The sequence below is a fragment of the Prunus dulcis genome, chromosome 5 (assembly GCF_902201215.1).
Source record: "Prunus dulcis chromosome 5, ALMONDv2, whole genome shotgun sequence".
NCBI classification, from domain to species: domain Eukaryota; kingdom Viridiplantae; phylum Streptophyta; class Magnoliopsida; order Rosales; family Rosaceae; genus Prunus; species Prunus dulcis.
In genome coordinates this window covers 14,166,214-14,187,919 of record NC_047654.1, presented here as the reverse complement: position 1 = coordinate 14,187,919, position 21,706 = coordinate 14,166,214, and the positions used below count along the sequence as shown (strand labels likewise).

The following is a 21,706-nucleotide window of genomic DNA, read 5'->3' as shown; positions in this document are numbered from 1 at the left end:
GAGACATTTGGAAAGGAATTTCGTTATGGTAGTCCTACTGGGGCTAGGATATCAAAGTCTTCTATTTCACAAGGCCCATAACACTATATATCAAACGGCGTCGTGTCTATTGTTAGCCCATTGCGTTATGGAATTTCGTTTTGCTTTTATTATATTATTTTTCTTTTAGGGCCAAATGTTTCGAGTTATAGCCAATTACAGATCGACACGTGTACAGTACCTCCTTCCCCTCTAAAACCCTAAACCCCCAAACCGGAGCGAACCTGCCAGAAACAGGACACAAACCGAGCTCGCATTCTCGCTCGGCCATGGCGATCAGTAGCGAAGCCCTGAACTCCCTGAAACTCACAGACCCAACGCAGTTACTGACGCCTAGCCCCGCGCTCTCCCAAACGGCTCGAACCGCCTTGCAGAACCTCTTCTCCTCCCTCAGACCGTTCACGCCCAAATCGCCATTCGATCAGCTGTTAACAGACGGCTTCGACGCCGAGCAGATATGGCAGCAAATCGACCTCCAATCGCAGCCGCTCATCTCGAGCCTCCGCCGAGATTTGAAACGGTTCGAGAAAAACCCGGACGAGATTAAGACGCTGAAGGTGCTTGTACAAGGCCAAGAGAAGGTTCTGGAAGCTGAAAATGGGGGTTTAGAGAAGGAAATCGATGGTTCTGATGAGGAATTAGATGAATTAGATGAAGACGATGAGGAGGAGGAAGAGGAAGAAGAAGACGAAGAAGAAGGTGAAGAGAATGAGAGTGAGGATGAAGAGGAGGGAGAAGAGAGTGAAGGTGAAGGTGAAGGTAATAATGGGATAGAGGATGGGTTTTTTAAGATAAAGGATTTGAAGAAGTCTTTGGAGGATAGTGAAGCTAGGGAATATGGGTTAATGAAGACTGATAAGAAGAAGAAGAAGAAGAAGAAGAAAGGTAGCGATGATGATGAGGATGAAGAAGACGAAGAGGAAGACGAGGATGAAGAAGAAGATGAGCTGGTGAGGCCCTGCTTGAATTTTTTGTTGGATAGTTATTTGGTTTTTGGCTTAAGAATTTTGCTGATTTTGAAGCTTGTCTTTTTGGTTTCTAACTCGATTCATTTTGCCTATTTAGCTTGGAGATTTAGACATTGGCGATGATGAGGATGAAGAAGACGCAGACAAGTTTGCAAGGTGCTACATTTATGATTTATCCAATATTTTTCTTTTTCTTTTCTTTCTACGTTTATTGTACCACAATTAGTTGATTCTATGAATATGGATCGATCATTGACTGCAAATTCATGGTTCCTATGCATTTGTTTCTCTGATATATATCTATTTTATGTAATTCACCAGTGCATATCTGTTGTGGTCATGCATATATATCCATTTAAATATGCTTCACTGCTGCTTCTCTGCTACAGATATGAAGACTTCTATGGAGGAAAAAAGGAAAAACCTTCTAAACGAAAACCAAAATTGGTTGATGGATCAAAAGATTTGGGCATAAACAATGAGGATGAGGATGAGGATGAGGATGAGGATGAAGATGACGTTGAAGAAGAAGAAGAAGAAGATGATGAAGATGAACAAAAAGATGAGCAGGTACTTGAAAATCAAGTAGTGTAACAAAATTTGTGAGCAGGGTCTTGCAGTTCATAGGTTCTCCATATTTTCAAATGAGTTTCATCTCATTTCAACATATATTTTTAAATACAGAATCAGACAACTCTTTCTACCCATGAAACGAAGCTTCAGAAACTTCGTTCCGAAATAGACCAGATGGAAAAAGCAAATTTGGAGCCAAAAAATTGGACCATGCGAGGAGAGGTAACATCGCTGTTTCTGATTTTCTTCTTTGGGACACTAATAGTCGTATTATGTATGTTATGATAGCCATGTATCTTTTAATGGATTACATATATCAATTATGGCTTTCAACAACAGGTAACTGCAGAGAGAAGGCCAAAGAACAGTGCGCTAGAAGTTGATTTAGATTTTGAACACAATGTTAGACCTCCCCCTGTAATCACAGAGGAGGTTACAGCATCGATTGAGGATATCATCCAGAAAAGAATCGAGCAGGTAAACAACATTTTTAATAGATACGCTCCAGGACTTTATTTTCATGTCATATTTTCTTATCTAAAATATTAAGTTCAAAGTTCAGCTATTTCCAATGAACCACATTTTCATCAATCACCAGTACTGGAGGCTTTTTGGCACTTTATATTGATCACAATAGATTAGAAAGATTTTATTTTATTTTTCAATTCTCATTTTTTTCTAAGCTTACTCATTCTGTCATTATTTGATATTGTTGCTTGTTTCTTCTACTCTCTCTGTCTCGCGTTGTGTTTGTTTGTGGATTACAACCAGTTCTAAAACTGCAGTTGTTGTGTTTTATAGGGGCGTTTTGATGATGTTCAAAAGGCTCCGACGTTACCCTCTAAAGCACCAAGAGAAATTAAAGAGTTGGTAAGCATTACTTTTTGATAGAATTTTGATTTATTATGTGTAAAATGAAGTAACTTGTTCAATGTGTCTAATCCTTTTGTTTAATATATAGGATGAGAATAAGAGCAAGAAGGGTCTAGCTGAAGTCTATGAGGTATGGTTCCCCTGATGCAAAATGCAATCACTTGATTTGCTACCCAACCTTCCAAAGTTTGATCTCCTTAGGCTGGATTTCTGTCTTAGCATCTAAATGTGATACTTAGCAAATTATTTTTCAATTTTGAGTAAAATGTGCTGAGAAGCTATTTTTATCAATTTCTGCAGGACGAATACGTTCAAAAGACGAATGTGGCTTCTGGTCCATTGTCATTCACAGACAAACAGAAGGAAGAGGTGCATGTTTTGATTGTTGTTCTTGTATGTTACTAATCAAAATTTAACGTCCTTATCTGTATCTAAATGTGCTAATTATTATTCTTGTGGTCGTTGTCTTTGACCAGGCAAGCAAGCTGTTCAAGAAACTTTGCTTGAAGTTGGATGCTCTTTCTCATTTCCACTTCACTCCAAAACCTGTATGCTTCTCAATCATAAAATTTATTTATTTATATGCAGCATATACGTTTCTAATTTGTGGGCATTCATGTACTTGCTCTATGGTATCTGGGATAGGTTATCGAGGATATGACTGTACAAGCTAATATCCCCGCTCTAGCAATGGAAGAGGTAATGTGAACTCTACATTTCCATTTTATTTTTATATTTTTTTCTATCACAAATGTCTTTGGAAAATTGACAATCATAATATCTCTCCTTGGGCAGATTGCACCTGTGGCTGTCTCTGATGCAGCAATGCTAGCGCCGGAGGAAGTGTTTTCAGGCAAAGGTGATATTAAAGAAGAAGCAGAACTTACACAGGCCGAGAGAAAGAGGAGGAGAGCTAACAAGAAAAGGAAATATAAAGGTAAGCTTGGACAACACAAGTTAGATTATCCTCTAATGGGACAAAATGTTCATCCATCTGACCCTTTTCGGTCAGATGATTGCTACTGTTCCACACAAATTGAATAAACATCTGGTTGTTGACTTGTTGAAGAAAGAATGTCTAGGACTGGCTTCCAACTTCATAAATCTTCTTGTCCATCCCATTTTGTTACCAATATCTGCATAACTTTAACTATGGACGCATTACAGCTAGGGAAGCAAAAAGGACGAGAAAAAAGCCACGAGACAGCTAAAAGGATGGCAAAGAAGCCATGACACAGCAAGGTGCTATCAACGGTCGATGGTAAATGGCTTTTGTAATGGATATAGTGTTTTGCTTCCTCAGCTCTAACAGCTCTTTGTATTGCAGGGAAGGAAGGATAATTGGATGGTGCATAAGTTTAACTTAAGCCATGGTTGCAACTGATTGACAGATTAGAGAAGAGGAAAAGAAGAAGAGGCTAAGGTGGGAGAGTTCATCTTGAAGATCTCAATTGCTCAATTTCTTCTCACCATTCTGAGTTTTGATGGAAGAGTGAAGAAAAAACCCTGTACAAGGCATATGAAAATTATGAACAAAACACTTAAAAGGAAATTCTTACGTACCTTAATCTGTTTGTTTTTTGACATTTTTATTTACTGTTACTCAAAATTCGAAGATAAAAATTTGTATTAGACAGTATGGTCATATTAGATCGTATAAATCAAGGAGTTATTATTTACCGAAATCAATCCATGAAGTTATTCCTTGTCCAAGAATTCTAGAAAAATAAAAGAGAAAATAGGACTCGGGGATGGGCAATAGAATTGATTTATCGTTTTAAGATTGATTTTTCACTGTGAAAATCTATCCCGACATATATATATATATATATATATATATATATATATATTTGGTATTTCACCATATGAGGGACTTTGTTATTCTGCTTCATAAATTGGAAAATTAATCGATAAATCATTCAAAATATTGTGAAATTGTTACTAGAGTGTTCTTATTCCTCAATAAACGAAGCCTATTCTCTTTCTCTGAGATTTTCATCCTTCCCTCCTCACCGGCCAATGGGGAGATCTTCAAGCCTTGCTCAATTTTATGTTCTACTTATTCAAATTTTCTTCAAGCCTCTCAATTGCTGCATCAACTCCACTCCTTGCTTCTCTTTGATCTGAATCAGGATGTGCAGACAGGTTCCCTTCATTTGCTTTCTCTACCAGCTTCAAATGCGCCCACCCTGCCACAAAATGCATCAACCCATGTTAGCGGCTTACGATCGATAAATGTACACTTCGGGAAGATTACAGGGTTGAATGTATTACCAAATGGAAAACCCAACGCTGCTCCTAGGACGGCACCAAGCATCACATTTCTTGCTCGCCATGGCAATGATCCTGGCACTGATTGAAGAAGAAACCAAATGTTACATCGTATTCTGAAAGCATCAAACGAGAAGCCGATGGTTCGATGCATGCCAACGACGACAACCAGTTAACAAAGAAGCTCAGCAGATTAGATATGACTCTTACTTATTAGACCAAATGTGGCAGCAGTAGCTGAACCGGCTCCAACAACATTGAAAACATCATGCACGCCCCTTTTCTCAGCAAGCAGATTTTGTATACCACAAAACGTAGCAGTAAACAATCCAAGACGCACTCCACCAACTATCGAGCCCCGAGTGACTCGTATGAACCTTTTCTCCATTGCATCTCTCATCATACGATATTGTTCACGCTTGTCTGGTGTGCTCCCAAGCTTCAACATTACTTCTGCATCCTTGCTCTAGTTTCAACAAAATACAGTTGAAACAAGATGTTAAAAAGAGAAATCAATCAGATGAATAAATAGTCAATATCAACAAAACCACTTTACAAGTAATGTTATCTAACATCTTCAGAGACTGAGATCAAAATCAAACACCTCAATCGTTCAAACATTGTTATGAATCACTACAAAACATCAAAACAAGCACTTGGAGCATTGTTATTTTGATACAATACAAACTTACAACTGAAGCAGATGCCTCCTTGCTACCACCATAAAACAGGCCTGCAAACACTCCGATCACAGTTGCTGTGCCCCAGTTGACAGTTCCTGCTAGTTTTTGAGAATGCTGATTCAAAGAAAACAACATCATAGTTAGGCTAACAGGAATTTTAGCAAACACATGATGGGCAATTCGAATATGAAGTACCACTCAAGTTTCAGAAACACATAACAGACAAAACCCAAATTCCAAAATCTGCAATTTAACAACTTTGAGGACCCAATTAAACAAGTGTCTCTAAAATCCAAAACTTGACCTAGAAATGAACAAAACAATTATTTGATGGCCTAATTAATAACATATTGCTCGGTTTTTGAGAACTATCGTATAAGAATAGAAAAAAGTTCACATTTTTATAACTATATTAGTAAGTAAAGTGAGCAGAGAAGATAATCAATTACGTTTGAGACGGTTTCTTCTGATTTCTCCAGAGCTTCCATGATCAAATAGTATGCTGCTCTTCACACTGACAATAACACTGTGTTTGGTTTCCAATAAAATTAGTGTTCTTTATCTCTTCTCGCCGAGGAAGCGAGAACAGCTGGAGGCAGTTAGAATTACTGTTGTATTTTCTGGGCAACCAAACAGAGGGTAAGCGGCACGAGAACGGTGGTAATGACCGCCATCGCCAGTTCTCACTTCTCTGTGAGGTGGCACGTGGAAACTTGAGAGTCAAAATGAGGATCAGACAAACGACATGTCGTTTCAAAGTTGCAATCTTTATGTAGCTAGCTAGGCCTTGGTTAATCTTATAATTCAATCTACATTAATTGGACTTTACCTCCTAACAATGATGAATCATGAATTATAGGGATTTTTTATTATTTTTATTTTATAAACTTTATCCACAATTTTGCAAACATAGAGAAGCCAAGAACTGACAGCTAAAAACATAAAGCAACCCAATGAGAATCATTTCATGCCATTTTTTTTATTGCCTTGCAGTGCCCAAAAGCAAGCTAAAGCTTGCTGCAGGAATTCCAAATTGCAAAAGCTACACTAAAGTTTTAAAAACAAATAATTTCTCCAACCAAAAAGAGAAACAAAACCCATAAGCAATTCACCAAGATTCTCAACACTACATGTGATTGTGAACAAAGTCCCCCAAATCATGCCCACAAGGCCACAACATCAGACATTAACTCAACCCTCCAAGCAAAGTATCATTGCAGTTTGCACCAATTCACAAACCACTTCTCAAATTCTCTCTCTCTTTCTCAGATAAACCCATGAGTACTAGTACAACTATGCTCATTCTCAGCTTTCTCTACCTTCTATTTTCAGCATTAATTCCATCAAATTCAGGCAATGCTACATGCAGATCCTATTGTGGAAACCTCACCATAGATTACCCATTTGCGCTCCATTCGGGCTGCGGCCACCCGGGTTTTCGAGAACTCCTGTACTGCATAAACGATGTGCTTATGTTTCACATAAGCTCAGGATCTTACAGGGTCCTAGACATAGACTATGCTTATCAAGCCCTCACTCTACATGACCCTCACATGTCAACTTGTGACAACATAGTGCTAGGAGCAAAAGGTAACGGCTTCTCCGTCGAGCAATGGCGGGCCCCGTACATGAATCCGACGGCTGACAACGTATTCATGTTGATAGGCTGCTCAGCTCAATCACCACTCTTCCAAGGCTTTCCGGGAAAGCACTTGCCATGTAGAAACGTTTCAGGCATGAGCTGTGAAGAATACTACGGTTGCCCAGCATGGGATTTGCTGGGCGGCCATAGGAAGGTGGGCTCCATGTTTGGGTCAGGGCCACCTGAGTGCTGTGCAGTGCCATTTGAGGCCATCAAGGCCATTAATCTTACCAGGCTTCAGTGTGAAGGGTACAGCAGTGCCTATAGTCTTGCCCCATTGAGGCTTGATGGGGCCAATGGGTGGTCTTATGGGATCCGAGTGAAATATTCTGTTCAAGAAAATGATGAATTTTGTAGGGCTTGTGAGGCTACTGGTGGCACCTGCGGGTATGGAACTGATGGCATTAGGCAATTGTGCATGTGTGGGAAATTGAATTCTACATCAAATTGTGATTCTGGTTAGACATTAACAGCTTCATCATGATTCTCATTTTCTGTTATATATATATATAATTCAATTAATAATTTTATTGATGATCTTTATGTGTGATGCAGTAAAGTCATCATCAACAAGAATATACTCTCTGGTGGACAGCTATACATTGATAGGTATTTTCTTCAGCTGTTCAGTCATTTTACTGCAATTGACCTTCAAATTTATCATTTCATCAAGCTCGTAAATAAAAAATTAGTTTCCAATTATCCAACTTTGGTATCTAATTTGGTTACTTGTTTGCAGGATCACTGGTGTGTCTGCTAGCATGGATTACAAAGAACCATTATCCATCACCATATGTTATGCATCTCATTATGTAAATGTCAGATTTATATATTGTTGGCTTCTTGCGTGTTATATATTGTTGGCTTCTTGCATGCATACATGAGAGAGAGAGAGAGAGAGAGAGAGTTGTAAACATGTTTTTGAAAGTTATTATGCTTCCATTGTTTCACTTTCACATAAGCAAATAGTACACTTGCCTTTGGAGTTGAAAGAGGATGAACAATCTTGGAATTCTTTCCAAGTCTATTTATTTTTACATGAAGTCCAAAATTTCACCTTGCTAGCCTTACCCTTTTTTCTTGCCAACATCTTTCTGCCCTATTAAGGGATGATCTAATGCATTGCATTCAACAGTAAATTACAAAAAGATCTGTTTGCCTTACTATGTTCTTCAAATGTGTAGACTCTACAATGGCTCTCGATCATGATGAGTTCAAAACTGATATCTGAGGCATCCTTAATAAACAATTGTATCTTTCTTCATTGTCTGAAATCATTAATCAAAAGGGAATAAAGGAATTGATAATTTTCATCACAACCTGAAGATGTTAATTATATATGGTCAGACCACTCACATTGGATATAGCTACCCATTGATCAAGGGTTCTGATAGCCTTCCCTGAAATTTGTGTTTCACGAGCCAACGAAACTCCTTCGGCCAAGGTGTTCACCCGACCGCTGACAAAGAGAGCTGCTGCAGCATTTAAGATCTGGCCAACAAATTTGGTAATGAATAGATATCTCAAACATAGGAAGGATGTAACGAAATCCATATTTAGTTGTAACAATCAAGAAAACATACAAATGCATCTGCAATGGAACCTTTCTCCCCTGACAATACACGCTTTAGTGCCTCAGCATTATACTCAGGGCCTCCACCTCGCAAGTCATCTAGGGTGCAGCGAGGAATTCCAAAATCCACTATAACATAAAAATAATGATTTTCTTGTAAGTTCTCATCCGAAAATCTGAAAGCAGCAACAAGCATAAGAATTAATAGTGGAGAACTAGAACAAAAGATTCTCACATGGATCAAAGGAGAACTCCTCAATTTTATTAGGAGTCACATCAAGGATATGCCCAGGTCCTATATTCAAATCAATTACATGTAAGTTTGGGTTATATTTGAAGTAGAAGCAAAATAAAGATGATAATGTATTAGCTTAAGGCAGTAAAAAGCCTCGTACAACCTCCGTATAAACATAGACTATAATAAAAAGAGGGGTTTTACCAAGCGGACTCATTTCGTCCAATCCCTCTGAGTGAACAACTAATGCTCTCTTCATTCCAAAGCCTTGCAATGCTTTAGCCATCTTCAAGACCTACACAATTAAGAAATATAATGAGCCACATGCACACTAGTTAGTTATAAGATAAAGTCCAAGTTTCTACAAGATGTACCTTGAGTCCACTAAAGTGTTAAATAAACAAGATACATTATTATCATTACACAAGCGATGCCAAAACTATTTACATGAAGAGAAAACCCATGTCAACAAAGAAATATAACATAGTTGTTTCATTTGGTTCTACACCTTTAACATGAAGTGTAGGAGACTAACTGTTGTTGTCCCCCACAAATCACCATCTAAGCTCACTATAAGATAAGCAACAATCCATTCTAAGTTTAGACAATCCAAAATACTCTAGATGATAAGCCTTAAAGGAAACTACTCAAAATCTGAAAATCAGACAGTCATCATGGCCGTATGTTATTCATTCAAACATAAATTATTCCCGCATTGACAAAAACAATGTGGAAGTTCTTTGGATCATTCTGAGAATTGCTTTCTTGTCAACATCTTTTTCTCACAGAACAAGAAATGTCATCTTTGCATACAAATCCCTAGTTAAGAAAATTGTTTCAAAACAAAAGTAACCACATTGAAAGTATCAGTATTCATAGAAAAATGCAATTGCACACACTGGAGCAGTGTGTCAACAAATCATCAAGTTTAGCATAACGTGTTATCCATATGCCTAAGGTACATGATACAAAAATAAAGCTAAGATCAAGATATAAATTTGTTTGTGAAAACAATGATATTTCTAATATTTCCAAAATTCTAGGAATAAACACTTACGAGCTCATCCTTGTATACACCAACAACAGCAAAAGGTACTCTTGCTGGATTCAACAAGGGTCCCAATATATTAAATACCGTCTTTACTTTCAGCTTTTTTCTAACAGGGCGGACAACATTCATTGCTGGATGATACTTGGGTGCCATCATAAATCCAATGCCTGCTTCATTCACACATCTAGTTACCCCCTGGTTCAAGAAAAATCACAAATGAATGAGCATCTTTCTAGTCAAATTTGACATCACAGCTGCACATTTTAATTAACATTTTGGCTATTCTCAATGACGTTTTAAAAGGAAAAGTATCTGATCTATTCACCTCAATTTAAAGTTTCTTGTAGCTACTACTAAACAACTAATGACAATAAAAGGGTTTTGAGGACACCTAGGTTTAAGGCATTCATCATGCCTCTCTTTCTGCACCTGAGGCTTATGGGAAGCCAGGACATTGATTGTACTAACTAGACTCCACTATACCATCAATCCATGTATTTGAAACCAAATGTTTAATGCACCAACCTCAGGGTCCAAGTCAATTATTATTCCCAAAGCTTCTAATACATCAGCACTTCCACATGCAGAGGAACTGGAACGACTTCCTTGCTGAGATACAACAGTTATCAGATATTAATTATAGTTTGATAAAAATCACATAATGCAAAAACATGACAGCATCAATGAAGATAGATGTTACCTTTGCAACTTTTGCACCACAAGCTGCAGCAAGTATTGCAGCCCCTGTTGAAATGTTTACAGTATTTGCGCCATCACCACCAGTTCCAACAATGTCAACTGCATCATCTATGCCATCTATCTTCAAGCTGTGCTTCATCATCCCCTTTGCCAATCCCACAATCTGTTTAATCATAAAAACCAATAAAAAAAATTATACAGGGGAAATAGGAACAGTCATACTTTTCCCTTTTCTTTGTGAATAAAGTAGAAGCCACAGACGGAAACATAAAGACAAAAAAGAAAACAACCTACTGAAACAACAGGATCATCAGAAAGACAACAGAGACACCATGAAAAAACCAAACCACCACGGATACAGAACAAAGATCAGTAAACCAACAAGATGGCACAACCAGCTGAATCCAAGAAAAACGAGCAACTCAAGTTCTGTTATCATGCAGCCCCTTACGAGAAAAAGGAATATCCCAGTTGTCACACGGTTGCCTACTATTAGAAGAATTGTTCATATTTTTCCAAGAGCAGGCTCTCACACATTCAATCACCAGTTCACTGATTTCTTCCTCTATTCTAAATATGCCATTATGTAGCCTATATTTGTTTTTAACATACTTTTTCTAGTCAAATGCATTCCATTCTACTGATTTTAAGTAGCATTATTGACCCAGATAAAAAATGTGAAACAATTGTTACAAACAAATCCAAAAAACTGAAGCAGATAACTTTAGCAGAGTTCAAATGCATACATACTACACAAATCTACAGTTGACAGATATTGAAAAAACGTTGAACAAAAATAAAATTGCATTCACAACATCAGAAAATTCATGTCTGGGAGTTTCAGAAACTTGCTTTTGAAAATTTGTATCAAGTAATGGCAACAAAAATGCAAAGTTCATATTTGCAGATGAAAGGAAACAATAAACAATAGCTGAAACTGCCCTCATCAGATCTTTGCAAACAAGTGCAAAGAATCAACCCACATAAATACATTTCACACATAACCCATCACCGAATTGGAACATGCCAACGATTAAATCCACTATCATTGATAAACACGAACCCATCAATAATAACATCTTGTGCAGTTGAGCTCTGAAAGTAATCCAAAAACATACCAAAAGGGAAAATAAATGGGTTGAACTGAAACAACATACACAAAGAAGAAATGGATGGATAGCCATACCTGAACAAGCAATCTACCATGACAAAATGACACCAAAGTGAGTGTTATCTGGATAAATTTTCCTAATTTTAAGTAACATTATTGACCATCAATCATCATCTGCACCACTAGTAACAGGAAATTTCAGGCATCTAATTTGAATTTGAACAAGTTGTTAGCTCCTGGCATGAGGCCATCTCACTCGCCCTCATGAATAACATAACTTTAGTATGCAAATTAGTCTCAATATCACAGTCCCTTTCATATTTGAATTGATAAGATTTCAGAGATTAACAGAAAAGGAGGAAATAATTAATCACAAAATAGTTCCTAAAATTTGGTGGATACAAGAAAAGTTCACAAACAAAAGTTTAAAAAGTAGTAGAAGAATAATCTAAAATTACCTAACAGGAACCGGAACGTCAAACAAATAAACAAACCTCGAAACTCTTAGTAATAGAGAATATTTTTCTTTTTAAAAAGAATTCTTACTTCTCCATAAGTCTCTCCTTTGGCTCTCAATAATACAAGGAAAGCACTTATCAAAGCCTCATTAGCATCTCTCAGCAAAAATTCCAATGAATCTTCAGCCTCCGCCTCTGATAAATCCACGCGATCAATCAACGACTCGATCAACTGCAAAACCACAACAAAATCTCACAAACCCAAATTTGTTTGTTCCCAGAATAAAAATAAAATAAATCACAAATCACTGAAAATTGAACCTAAAGAAACCCAATTGGTACCTCATTGAAAGAAGCTATTGGTGGCTTTGATCTCTCAGAAACAATGGGCGAAGCAGAGAGCAGAGCACAAGCTTGAGCAGCTGAGCTTCTTTGCTTTGTGTTGGGAGCTAAAGGTATGCAGCTGCTGCTTAGAAACTTGAGCTTAGTGCGGTTAGTCAATGAAGCAAGACTGGTCAGAGATTGGAGTTGCGTTGACACTGCCATGGTGGTAACCTGTAAACGATTGGAACTAAAAAAATCTATTCTCAACCCAAACTGTCTAATATCAGATTTCTAAGACGAAAAGCGCATTGCGCATTGCCCTTTGAAAATTTTCACCAACTTCTGCTCTCCAAAGCCTCAATCTTTGTATACTATCAAACCTCTAACAAGGAAATTCCATTGCCCAACATAAGTTTCAGAGAAATTTGGGAGCTTTGAAGATTTTCACCAACTCAGTCTTTGGAAATTGGAACTATTCCACGGAAACCTGGGCGGTTTTATGCACAATCCCAGATTGTTAAAACGTCTTTTATTTGGCACAGATTGTTAAAACTTTTTTTGCGGGGGGTGGGGTGGGGACAGTTTTCCATTTGAATATAACCGCACCCAAATCTCCATAAAATATGGTCAACTTTTATTTTGTCTTTTATTTTGTAAATTTCTTCCCACCAAAAAAAGTTGGGTGGGCAAAGAAAAAAATACATAAATGGGGGCTTTATTTAGTTGAAAACCCCAAATGGTGTGTATTATTATGATACGGAGCGAATTTGAGGGAAAATCATATCCCAATGAATAGAAAATGGAAGATTCATTTCTCACTTTTGGTAATGCCGAAAAAATAACCGGAGATATCATTTTATTTCCTTTCCTATGTTTGTTTTGAATAAGAATGGAAAACAAATTTTGTATAATTTTGCAACTATACCCATAGTAAATCAAATAAAAAAGCATGCATTTAATATTATATTGTAATTTTGAATTGTTAATGGGGACAAAATGATCATAAAAAATGTGCATTTAATATTGGCTCATTTTCCAAATGAGGAGATAAAACAATACTCAATTTTGGAAGAGGGTTTCACTTTCCCATGTGCCAATCAACCATTTCCCATATCTGGACTTACTAAACATAAGAAAACAATTAATTTCTTATCCTCAAGTCTCATTTCTATAAACCATACGAACCTTATTAGGTTTGTAACTCAAATGAATAGGTGTGTTTATTCATGCATTCAATGTTTTGTATGTTATTCTCTTATATCACTTGTATTTACAGTGAACAAAAGTGCAAAACACTCGGATTTTAAGTTCAAATCTCTCTTATTCATTGTACCAATGCTACCTACAAGCCTATAATAATCTTCCCTAATTTGCTAACAAATTGTATCCGACTTGGTTTCTGATTCATGTTATACGTACAAAGGATGTTTAAAATTCTCTATAAAAGTAATAACTATTATTATTACACTTAATATACTAGTAACCTTTGTTTTTTTGGGTCAATTACTAGTTTCCTTTTTTATTGGGTCGAAGAATACAATGGCTACCTAACCTCCTCAAATTTTATCCTCAGTAACTTCCATATGTAAAACCATCCACAAGCCTGTGATGCAGACCATCTGATCAGATCTATGATGCAAAAGGTTTTTCTTAAAAGTAATGAAATTAGTTGTAATTAATAGATCTCTCAACTAACAACTGATTTGCCAAATTTGCGAGTGTTTTCTGAAATCTTCCCTACAAGGATCCATCAATGTTGCATGTAATTCTTGCGCTGAGAAAACCGGAATGAACGCATGGCCTTGTGGAGATGAAGCATGGAATAGTGTGAGGCTTTTAATTCCTCTACTTGTTTGAAGTTATTCGTGAATTAGGGTTTGTCATCAATTGTGATAGATGACAATATAAATATAAAAGAGGACTATATATTTTGGTGATTTTGATCACATGCTTTCTCGAGAGAAGAAAGCAATTTTTAAAAGAAGTTAAAATGGACAAAAATACACTTATTTATTTTTGAATTTCCTAAAGAACCATTTACATTTGCATGTCTTTAGTTTAAAAGTTGGGGGATTTTTCTATCTTTTTAAGAAAAAAATTAATTTTTTTAAAAAATAAAAGTTTTTTTACGGCTAAAACCTAAATTCACTTTTTTGTTGTTGTTGTAATTCCTCCACCTACCTAAGGCTAATATGGGCAATTGGGCATCCGGATGGATTACTGATTTTGAGACCACAACTTTTTGTGAGAGGCTTTGGTATAGTGTAACGTTATAATCAGAAATGATGAGCGGCGAAGCATTCATAGAGGCTTATCCATCTGTCAACATTACACATCATTTTGTTTTCTTTTATTCTACGTCTCTTGAGAAAAAAGATAGAAAGAACGATTTAGGTGAGGAAAAATATAGAAAGAATGGTAAGTTTCTCTTCTATTAGTTTCGTTTGGTGTGGTTAATCTCTACTTTATATTAGTTAACCACAACAAAAATGTATTAATTTAGTTTGATAGTGTTAATCCCAGCTTTCTTTGTTGAAATATATAGTCGTGGAATCTCTAGTCCACTTAATTGGAAGAAGTTTCAAGTTCAAACTCCTCTCCACAAGTAAATTTTCTTTTTCTTTCTTTTTTTTTAGGAAAAAAAGTTTGTGGGGCCATTAGTCCAAACGGAGCTGGGTGGGCTTCTGCAGCGGCCCATGCACTTGTTCAATCTCCTATCCTTTTAGGGCACGTGTAACTTCAAGCCCATTTGGCAGTTTCTTTTGGGTCACTTTCGGTCAACAGGGGACAAATGCTTTTCATGGAAACCAACCATTTGGAAACACATGCCATTTTCGGAAAGCAGCCCAAATTGTTATGCGATCCTTAACGAGCTATTTTTAGAAAGAAAAAGGATTTCTTAATATTGTTCGACTTTTTAAGAAACCTATAAAGGCCAACAAACAAGGACCAAATTGGAATATGATCATATATATATATATATATATATATATCGATTTTTATAATGGAGGAAATGTATGAAAATTATATCATGTATGAATGTATGTATGCTAGTACATCCAAAGAGGTTTGCAGAAATCACATTAACCTCTTAAAGAAGCAAGCAGCTTATTGAAGCACATGAAAAAAGTACTCAATTTCAGAATTCAATCTGTGCAAAACATGGCCGCTCTGCCCATCAACTGTTGCATGCGGATGGAAGATTTTTGCACGTAAACTCTCCTAACAATCACACACACGTGTATATATATATATCTATATATATATATATATATTATATGTATGTGAAAATAATTCAGAAAAAATGATGAACATCACAAACTTAATCAAGCATCTACTAGCACACATCTATATATCTCAAAGCATCCCAAGTGATGAAAGACAGAGAGATGATAAATAACTATCGTGAAGTCAGATAAAACAATATTTACAGAAGAAGAAAAACCTATAACCTAATGCATACAGAAGAAGAAGAAGAAGAATGGAGGAGGAAAACGAAAGAGGCTGGCTATGAAAATGAAGGGGTTGCTTTGGTTTTTATCAAGGATCTGAGGTCCTCTAGGGCAACCTGGAGCCAGGGTTTCGGGCAACGGGCAGCTTGGTGCCTAGAAGGAAGGATTTGGGGCAGCGTTGTTAGAGCTGCCCAAATAATAAACAAGTCTGCAAGTTGCAATGTTTTGGTACTCTTGAGCTTATCTCTTGGTGTGGTAGTTGTCGCATGTAATGCATATGTAACGTAAGATATGTGTTTTCACATACACACATTTGTCCAAAGCATTAAAAAGGGAATATGCTTGTAGTTTCTTTTTTAATTTTAAAATTTTGATCTTTTAAAATTTTCCTTAAGCATAGGTCGAGAAGTTCATTTGATTTGCTTATAAGAAAAGATAAAGATATGGTCTATAAGTTTTTTTTTTTATACATTTTTTATACAAGTCATATTCGGAAAGAAGAATCCGAGCACATAACCTCTGACGCAAAGACTTTCGTTGAAAGTTAACATCTCATTTAGTTCGGTATAACGCCTCTCATGATTCTTGATATGATTTCCTTGAAGGGAAAAAAATAGTCCAGAGATCTTGAAGATTTGAGATTTTTGGTAATTCAATTTGGCTAAAACAGTAAAGGAAAGGATTGTTCATCTTTACTTTATAGATTTTCACAAGATCTTAGGGATTGTTATTAACAATAATACACCATGCCTACCACGAAAAACATAAGATTAGCGGTGTCTAATCACAATTATACCGTCCCATGTCGACCATTACTGGCTTAAGCTAAACAGGGGGGGGTAGGACCTTGAGTTACTGCATACTTTATAGGAAAAGCTGAGACCCTTTTTACAATCACATTTCTTAAGTGTAACTCTAGTGCTTGCTTTACACACAACTATGAATAATACATGAACAAGCTATTCCCAGCGGCACTAGCAATCAAGTTTGTTTCTGGATGCCATGCCAAATGTAGCAGCCTGGAGCTTAGGTCGTAACTACTTTCATTACTGCCCGAGCTTGAATTTTCATGCCCTGAAAAATCAGAAAAAGACAGGTTTTAATCTGCAGATAGATATACTCTGAGTCTGAAGAAGGCAAAGAAACATAATGAGGTTGAGAACCCCAACCGTGCCGGTAAAATCCTCGTGCCAGATTGCTCAAGGATGACCTCCTAGCCCTTGGAGCAGTCCGGAGAAGTGGTTTCCTGCTTTAAAGTTCGGAAAGGAAGTAAAACTATCAGGGAAAATAAGATACAGACAAGAAATAAAACTGAACCTGCATACTGTATAACACTGAAATTATGTACATTTTCCAGGTGACAACGGAATTGGTTCACAATTCCAACTCTCAAGTACTGTAGCTATTTTTTCCTTATTGTAAGAGCAAAATGACCATTTCACTTTTCGGGGGAGGGGTAGAGGAAATCATTCATGTCCATGGAGACCATTTCACTAAAATGAAAAATTTGCAAAATAGAAGCCTGCCCTCTTGACTATAAGGTTAGATTACACCAACTCCAAAATTTACAATTTGAGGGGAATTAGGGAGAGCATACCTGTTGGGAGTTTTGCTAGCTTCTATTGTAGCTCCTTCTTCGCTTCCATCTCCACCGGAGAAAATGCGCATTAGGTTGCTAAGTCAAAATAAAAGAAAGTTGTAACAGTTGGGCAAACACAAGTTGCGCAACTTTGACGGGCAATACCAGTACTGGGACTTATATGCAAGAGTACATCCTGTGAAAAGGACATACCTGTAAGATCCAGTTGCAAAATGAAGTCCATCTCCACTGAAGCAGCAACCAAATCTATCAAATATGCGATCATTGTTATACAACTCAGATAACTGCAAGGGGGAAAAAAGCTGTCAGCTGTAGGGACTACGAAGATACGGGTATGCGAGGTTGCACGTTTAGACTTAAAAGTAAAAGCTAAAGATACCATAAGTCAGCTGCATGGGTCAGTTCACAGGTTGTTTAAGCATTAACGTGGAGAAAATTTCATGTTGAAAGTTTATGCTCCAATTGTCCATGAACATAATTCCATACATCTATAAAAAAAAATCTCCAATTTGGAGTTAAAACAGTCATTCTTTTCCTTGCCTTAGGGCGCAGGTGCTCATGAATCTTGTATATTGCAACTGGTGAAGAATCCATATGTGTGTCCCAGAGCTAACACAAAAAAAACAAAAGCATCAATCAAAATAAATCCACACCAGCAGAAAAGGGGAAGCGCTGTCTCACTAAACTCATATAACAGGACATGAATTTTAAAAATGCCATCATAAATAAATTTATAAAACATCTCATTTAATCCGTCCTTAAATAAAAATTAAACTATAAACTCTCGAAGTAAACCTCAACCAGTATAAAATACCTTTAGATTCATGTAGTCACGACTTAAGATGTGCCGTCCATCCCTTGAAAACTTCATATCAGAAATGGATGCAATAATTTCTGTGAAAAATGATTTCAGCCCATGAGAATCTCCATCTTGTAATCTGTCAATCCCTCCAATCCCAAATAACAAGTATCAGAACATCCTTGTGCATTAGTTAATAACTAATAATACACAGATCACAAAAACGAGAAGAAACTCTGATTAGACTCACATTCTTGCACTGTGATCGCACAAAGCTGACTGCCGCATGTCAACTAAACGAATAAAACCTCTTGAGCTACTGTATGCAAGCAGATTACAATGAATGGGATGGAATTCAGCCGTTGTTATGACCTCTGAATAAAAGTTTATCAATTAGTGCAGATTACAAAACAACGACATACGTCTGCCCTTTGAGCAAACATTTTCTTGAATTCAAATCATCTTTCCACAATTGTGACTTATATCTTGGTCATGGAAAAGCATGAAATCAACACAACTAAACAAAACTAAGATCACAACTGGTAGAGATCGTCATTCAGAAAAGAAAAAGAAAAAAAAAAAAAAAGTTTGAAGATAATGTAGCATGTTCTAGTATGTTTATATAAGCTCACAGAAATTATAAGATGTAAAGACTAGAGGATAGAATACCAGTAAGATCCTCCATGTTTGCTGGCTTCATATCAAGGATATTAAAACACTGATCACTGATCTCAAGATTCCACAAGTTTATTCTAAGATCATCCGCAGAAAGAAATGTTTCACAATCACTGTACAAGGTTTAAAACAGATTCTCTCTTAGAAGAAGCATACATCTGCAAGTGTATAACTATCTACTTTACAAAATGGTTTCTGCAATTTGGAGAACAAATAAGAGTAATCAAATTAAGAACAAGTAAAGGAGGCATGTCTGCATAATGGAAAAACAAAGATAGCTTCTCTCATAGCCTAAGTTTTATGTGCAAGGAAATTTTTAGCTAGAGGAAGAGATAAAGATACCCACAAACTTTACCTATTATTTGAGATGGAGTTAATATTAAAATCATGAGCATGAGCATACACCTTTCGGCATCTTGTATGAGCAGTGTCTTCCATGTCAGCTACCTAGTCACATAATAAGCTTGTGCACTGTGAAAAACTGATTCTAACAGCACAAGAGTAATTTAAAAAAAATAGCTTTACTAAACTGTGGGTATCAACCTTGGAATGCATGTCTTGAGATGGTGAGGCATTCTTAGCGATCGTCTCCATCCGTTCCTGGCGATAGCCATTCGCAACAGCTGGTTTATCTTCCCTACTGACGAAACTCCTTTCAGCCAGAAGCATGTTATCTAAACATGCAAATGGATGAGCGTTCATTTCTTTTACTTTCTTCACCTTGCATTCCTTGACCTGATCCCAAAACCAGAAAGCAACCACATTAACATTTCCCAAGCAATATTAACAGAGTTGTATATGGAACTAGTGTGGTAAATGATTTTCAAGACAAAAATGTTCTATCCTCGTTTTCAGTGTTCTTTTTTTCATGTATAATGACTTGGCACTTTAATTTTTCCAATTTCCAATCTTCCCATGCATTTTTTCACCCAAGAACACAATTCTATTGCTTAGAAGCAGATGTTTATCAATGACCAAACTAACCATATCTGTCCCACTCCCAACAAATCCAAGTCCTACACTACCATCAATCTCAGTGTCCGCCATTTGAAGTTAAAATGATTTCATCATTAGATTTCGTACCTTCCACAGTTTTATTGTCTTGTCATTTGTTGAAAGCATGAATTGGGATCCACTAGATGTTGCACACCATCTTACTTTGTTGATCTTCTCTTCAATTTCCACACTCTTTAAGTAGTCAAACTGAGTAAAAGGTAATAACATGATAATATAATAATCAGCATTGCACAAAACAAATCATATGCACTGGTATACTCAAAACATGCATCAACACATACCATAATACATTGCATTTGTAAAAAACAATATTCTAATACATACCTCGGGTTCATGACCTTGAAACTCAGTCTTAAATTGAAATTCAGGATGCTGGGTGGATGTGAAATCCAACTGCTCCAGCTCATGTCGAGAATGATGCTGATTTAAAGTCTAAGAAGCCAATTAATAATTAAGGGTAAAAAGAACGTAAACCCAATTTCATCCAACAATAGATGCCAAAACAAACCAACACAGCCACCAGCCTAACAAGGAAGATAGCCCCAAGTGAATTCAAAAAATTCTTTCATATTTGAAAAGTATCCATTTAAAATTTATCGACTGATTCAAAAGTGTATAGGCAATTCTCACATGTTTCCCATCCTTCCTCTCGAATATTATGCAGCGGCCACCTCGATCTCCAATAGCAAGGAAATCACCAGTCTTGTCGAATTCTATTGCAGATATCATATCAACTACAGGAAAGAGCATCACATAAGGAGTCAAGAGCAGAATTTATTTGTTTACTTCTCTACAAAAATGTATACGAAACAAACTGAAAACGGCCAAGATAAAAAAATGAGTCTTCGAAATATTAAAAGCGGCATCGGCATTCCCACTTAAAACTTAAAACAATAAAATCAACTTTTACTCCAAAAACCATAGGTTTCGAGTAATTTATGCATTCTCTCTGTTCAAAACAGAGCTTATGGAACCCCCCTCAGCAAAAGGAAAAAATAGTTGAACTAACCCTCAGCTCAGGGTCGTATAAATGTTAGAAAAGCAAGAAAGTAAAAATTAGAGCAATTAATCTTCCTATTCCTGAGCTTTCTCAGTAACCAAACACAGCATAAGAAAACAAAACCAATTAAGCATTTCAATGAATTCAAGAGCACAACACACACATATAGATACATGTATAGAGAGAGAAAGAGAGAGGGAGAGAGTCTAACCATCCTGAAGGTCGTCTCCGGGAGCTCGTTCGCCGAACACCTGAGAGAATTTCCAGTCTAGAGGAGCGGGAGGGTCAGAGCTCAAAGTCATGGCTGGCTTCCAATACGACGACGTTCGTATTCGCTTGGTTTTGTCTTTGCACTCATAAGAATAGAATCAGAGAAGTTCTTGTTCACTGAGGGTAAGACTCATGATCATTGAATCTGTCTGAGTCTGAGATTCCTCTTCTCCGTCAACCACTCGAATTCCCACAGAAATGATTTTCCAGATATGCGCCAAATTTTAACATTTGGGCCATTGGTTTGTATAGTGATCCCAAAATTTCACATTTTAAGGCCCAATAACTCTCTCTCTCTGCATTGCATGCCGTTGACATTAGGGGCGTTTAAACTTTTTTTCCTTTCTTTCTTGTTTTAATTGTATAAACTACTAACGTGATTCGAACCAAAAA

The 21,706-nt window shown here is 36.8% G+C and overlaps 5 protein-coding genes across 7 annotated transcripts; 2 read left to right on the top strand and 3 right to left on the bottom strand.

The window, feature by feature from the left end:
* Window positions 1-254: 254 nt before the first annotated feature.
* LOC117629099 (U3 small nucleolar ribonucleoprotein protein MPP10) lies at window positions 255-3,718 on the top strand. The gene is given in 12 exon segments (XM_034361608.1): window positions 255-989; window positions 1,105-1,163; window positions 1,397-1,577; window positions 1,692-1,802; window positions 1,920-2,057; window positions 2,382-2,450; window positions 2,542-2,583; window positions 2,754-2,822; window positions 2,930-3,001; window positions 3,099-3,152; window positions 3,249-3,390; window positions 3,621-3,718. Coding segments are annotated over 12 exon segments (1,716 nt in total). The 5' UTR covers window positions 255-308.
* Window positions 3,719-4,324: 606 nt separating this feature from the next.
* LOC117628155 lies at window positions 4,325-6,116 on the bottom strand. The gene is made up of 5 exons (XM_034360539.1): window positions 5,857-6,116; window positions 5,417-5,521; window positions 4,935-5,190; window positions 4,728-4,805; window positions 4,325-4,642 (listed from the first exon to the last, which is right to left on the bottom strand). The coding sequence occupies exons 1-5, from the start codon at window positions 5,893-5,895 to the stop codon at window positions 4,509-4,511; spliced, it is 612 nt and encodes a 203-aa protein (XP_034216430.1). The 5' UTR covers window positions 5,896-6,116; the 3' UTR covers window positions 4,325-4,508.
* Window positions 6,117-6,435: 319 nt separating this feature from the next.
* On the top strand, window positions 6,436-7,905 carry LOC117628292. The gene is made up of 3 exons (XM_034360710.1): window positions 6,436-7,507; window positions 7,605-7,658; window positions 7,789-7,905. Exons 1-3 carry the CDS (start codon window positions 6,685-6,687, stop codon window positions 7,863-7,865), a joined length of 954 nt encoding a protein of 317 aa, XP_034216601.1. The 5' UTR covers window positions 6,436-6,684; the 3' UTR covers window positions 7,866-7,905.
* Window positions 7,906-7,956: 51 nt separating this feature from the next.
* On the bottom strand, window positions 7,957-13,053 carry LOC117628291 (anthranilate phosphoribosyltransferase, chloroplastic). Its single transcript, XM_034360709.1, has 10 exons — window positions 12,519-13,053; window positions 12,265-12,408; window positions 10,609-10,770; window positions 10,434-10,517; window positions 9,915-10,103; window positions 9,062-9,152; window positions 8,858-8,917; window positions 8,633-8,751; window positions 8,406-8,540; window positions 7,957-8,317 (listed from the first exon to the last, which is right to left on the bottom strand). The coding sequence occupies exons 1-10, from the start codon at window positions 12,720-12,722 to the stop codon at window positions 8,288-8,290; spliced, it is 1,218 nt and encodes a 405-aa protein (XP_034216600.1). The 5' UTR covers window positions 12,723-13,053; the 3' UTR covers window positions 7,957-8,287.
* A 3,569-nt stretch (window positions 13,054-16,622) lies between these two features.
* Window positions 16,623-21,547, bottom strand: LOC117628870 (serine/threonine protein phosphatase 2A 55 kDa regulatory subunit B beta isoform-like). 3 transcript variants are annotated; one of them, XM_034361422.1, is made up of 14 exons: window positions 21,255-21,547; window positions 20,674-20,777; window positions 20,368-20,475; window positions 20,110-20,229; window positions 19,570-19,761; window positions 19,382-19,473; window positions 19,021-19,139; window positions 18,602-18,725; window positions 18,367-18,490; window positions 18,093-18,161; window positions 17,745-17,836; window positions 17,550-17,627; window positions 17,122-17,201; window positions 16,623-17,026 (listed from the first exon to the last, which is right to left on the bottom strand). In XM_034361422.1, exons 1-14 carry the CDS (start codon window positions 21,343-21,345, stop codon window positions 16,890-16,892), a joined length of 1,530 nt encoding a protein of 509 aa, XP_034217313.1. In that variant the 5' UTR covers window positions 21,346-21,547; the 3' UTR covers window positions 16,623-16,889. The 3 variants fall into 3 exon arrangements, with proteins under 3 accessions (XP_034217313.1, XP_034217315.1, XP_034217316.1); XM_034361424.1 differs by having other exon boundaries at window positions 17,122-17,198; XM_034361425.1 differs by having other exon boundaries at window positions 20,368-20,463; window positions 21,255-21,533.
* Between the last annotated feature and the right edge of the window lie 159 nt (window positions 21,548-21,706).

Coding starts and splice junctions, on each gene's coding strand:
- LOC117628291 (XM_034360709.1), bottom strand. CDS start 12,722: ATGGCAGTGTCAACGCAACTCCAATCTCTGACCAGTCTTGCTTCATTG. Junction 10,771..12,264: donor AAGGAGAGACTTATGGAGAA/GTAAGAATTCTT, acceptor ATGATTAAACAG/ATTGTGGGATTGGCAAAGGG. Junction 8,918..9,061: donor GGACGAAATGAGTCCGCTTG/GTAAAACCCCTC, acceptor ATTTGAATATAG/GACCTGGGCATATCCTTGAT.
- LOC117628155 (XM_034360539.1), bottom strand. CDS start 5,895: ATGGAAGCTCTGGAGAAATCAGAAGAAACCGTCTCAAAC. Junction 5,522..5,856: donor CAGAAGAAACCGTCTCAAAC/GTAATTGATTAT, acceptor TCTTTGAATCAG/CATTCTCAAAAACTAGCAGG. Junction 4,643..4,727: donor AGCGTTGGGTTTTCCATTTG/GTAATACATTCA, acceptor ATTTTGTGGCAG/GGTGGGCGCATTTGAAGCTG.
- LOC117628870 (XM_034361422.1), bottom strand. CDS start 21,345: ATGACTTTGAGCTCTGACCCTCCCGCTCCTCTAGACTGGAAATTCTCT. Junction 19,762..20,109: donor AGACAATAAAACTGTGGAAG/GTACGAAATCTA, acceptor TTTTGGGATCAG/GTCAAGGAATGCAAGGTGAA. Junction 19,474..19,569: donor CTCAAGACATGCATTCCAAG/GTTGATACCCAC, acceptor TTATGTGACTAG/GTAGCTGACATGGAAGACAC.
- LOC117628292 (XM_034360710.1), top strand. CDS start 6,685: ATGAGTACTAGTACAACTATGCTCATTCTCAGCTTTCTCTACCTTCTA. Junction 7,508..7,604: donor TACATCAAATTGTGATTCTG/GTTAGACATTAA, acceptor TGTGTGATGCAG/TAAAGTCATCATCAACAAGA. Junction 7,659..7,788: donor GGACAGCTATACATTGATAG/GTATTTTCTTCA, acceptor ACTTGTTTGCAG/GATCACTGGTGTGTCTGCTA.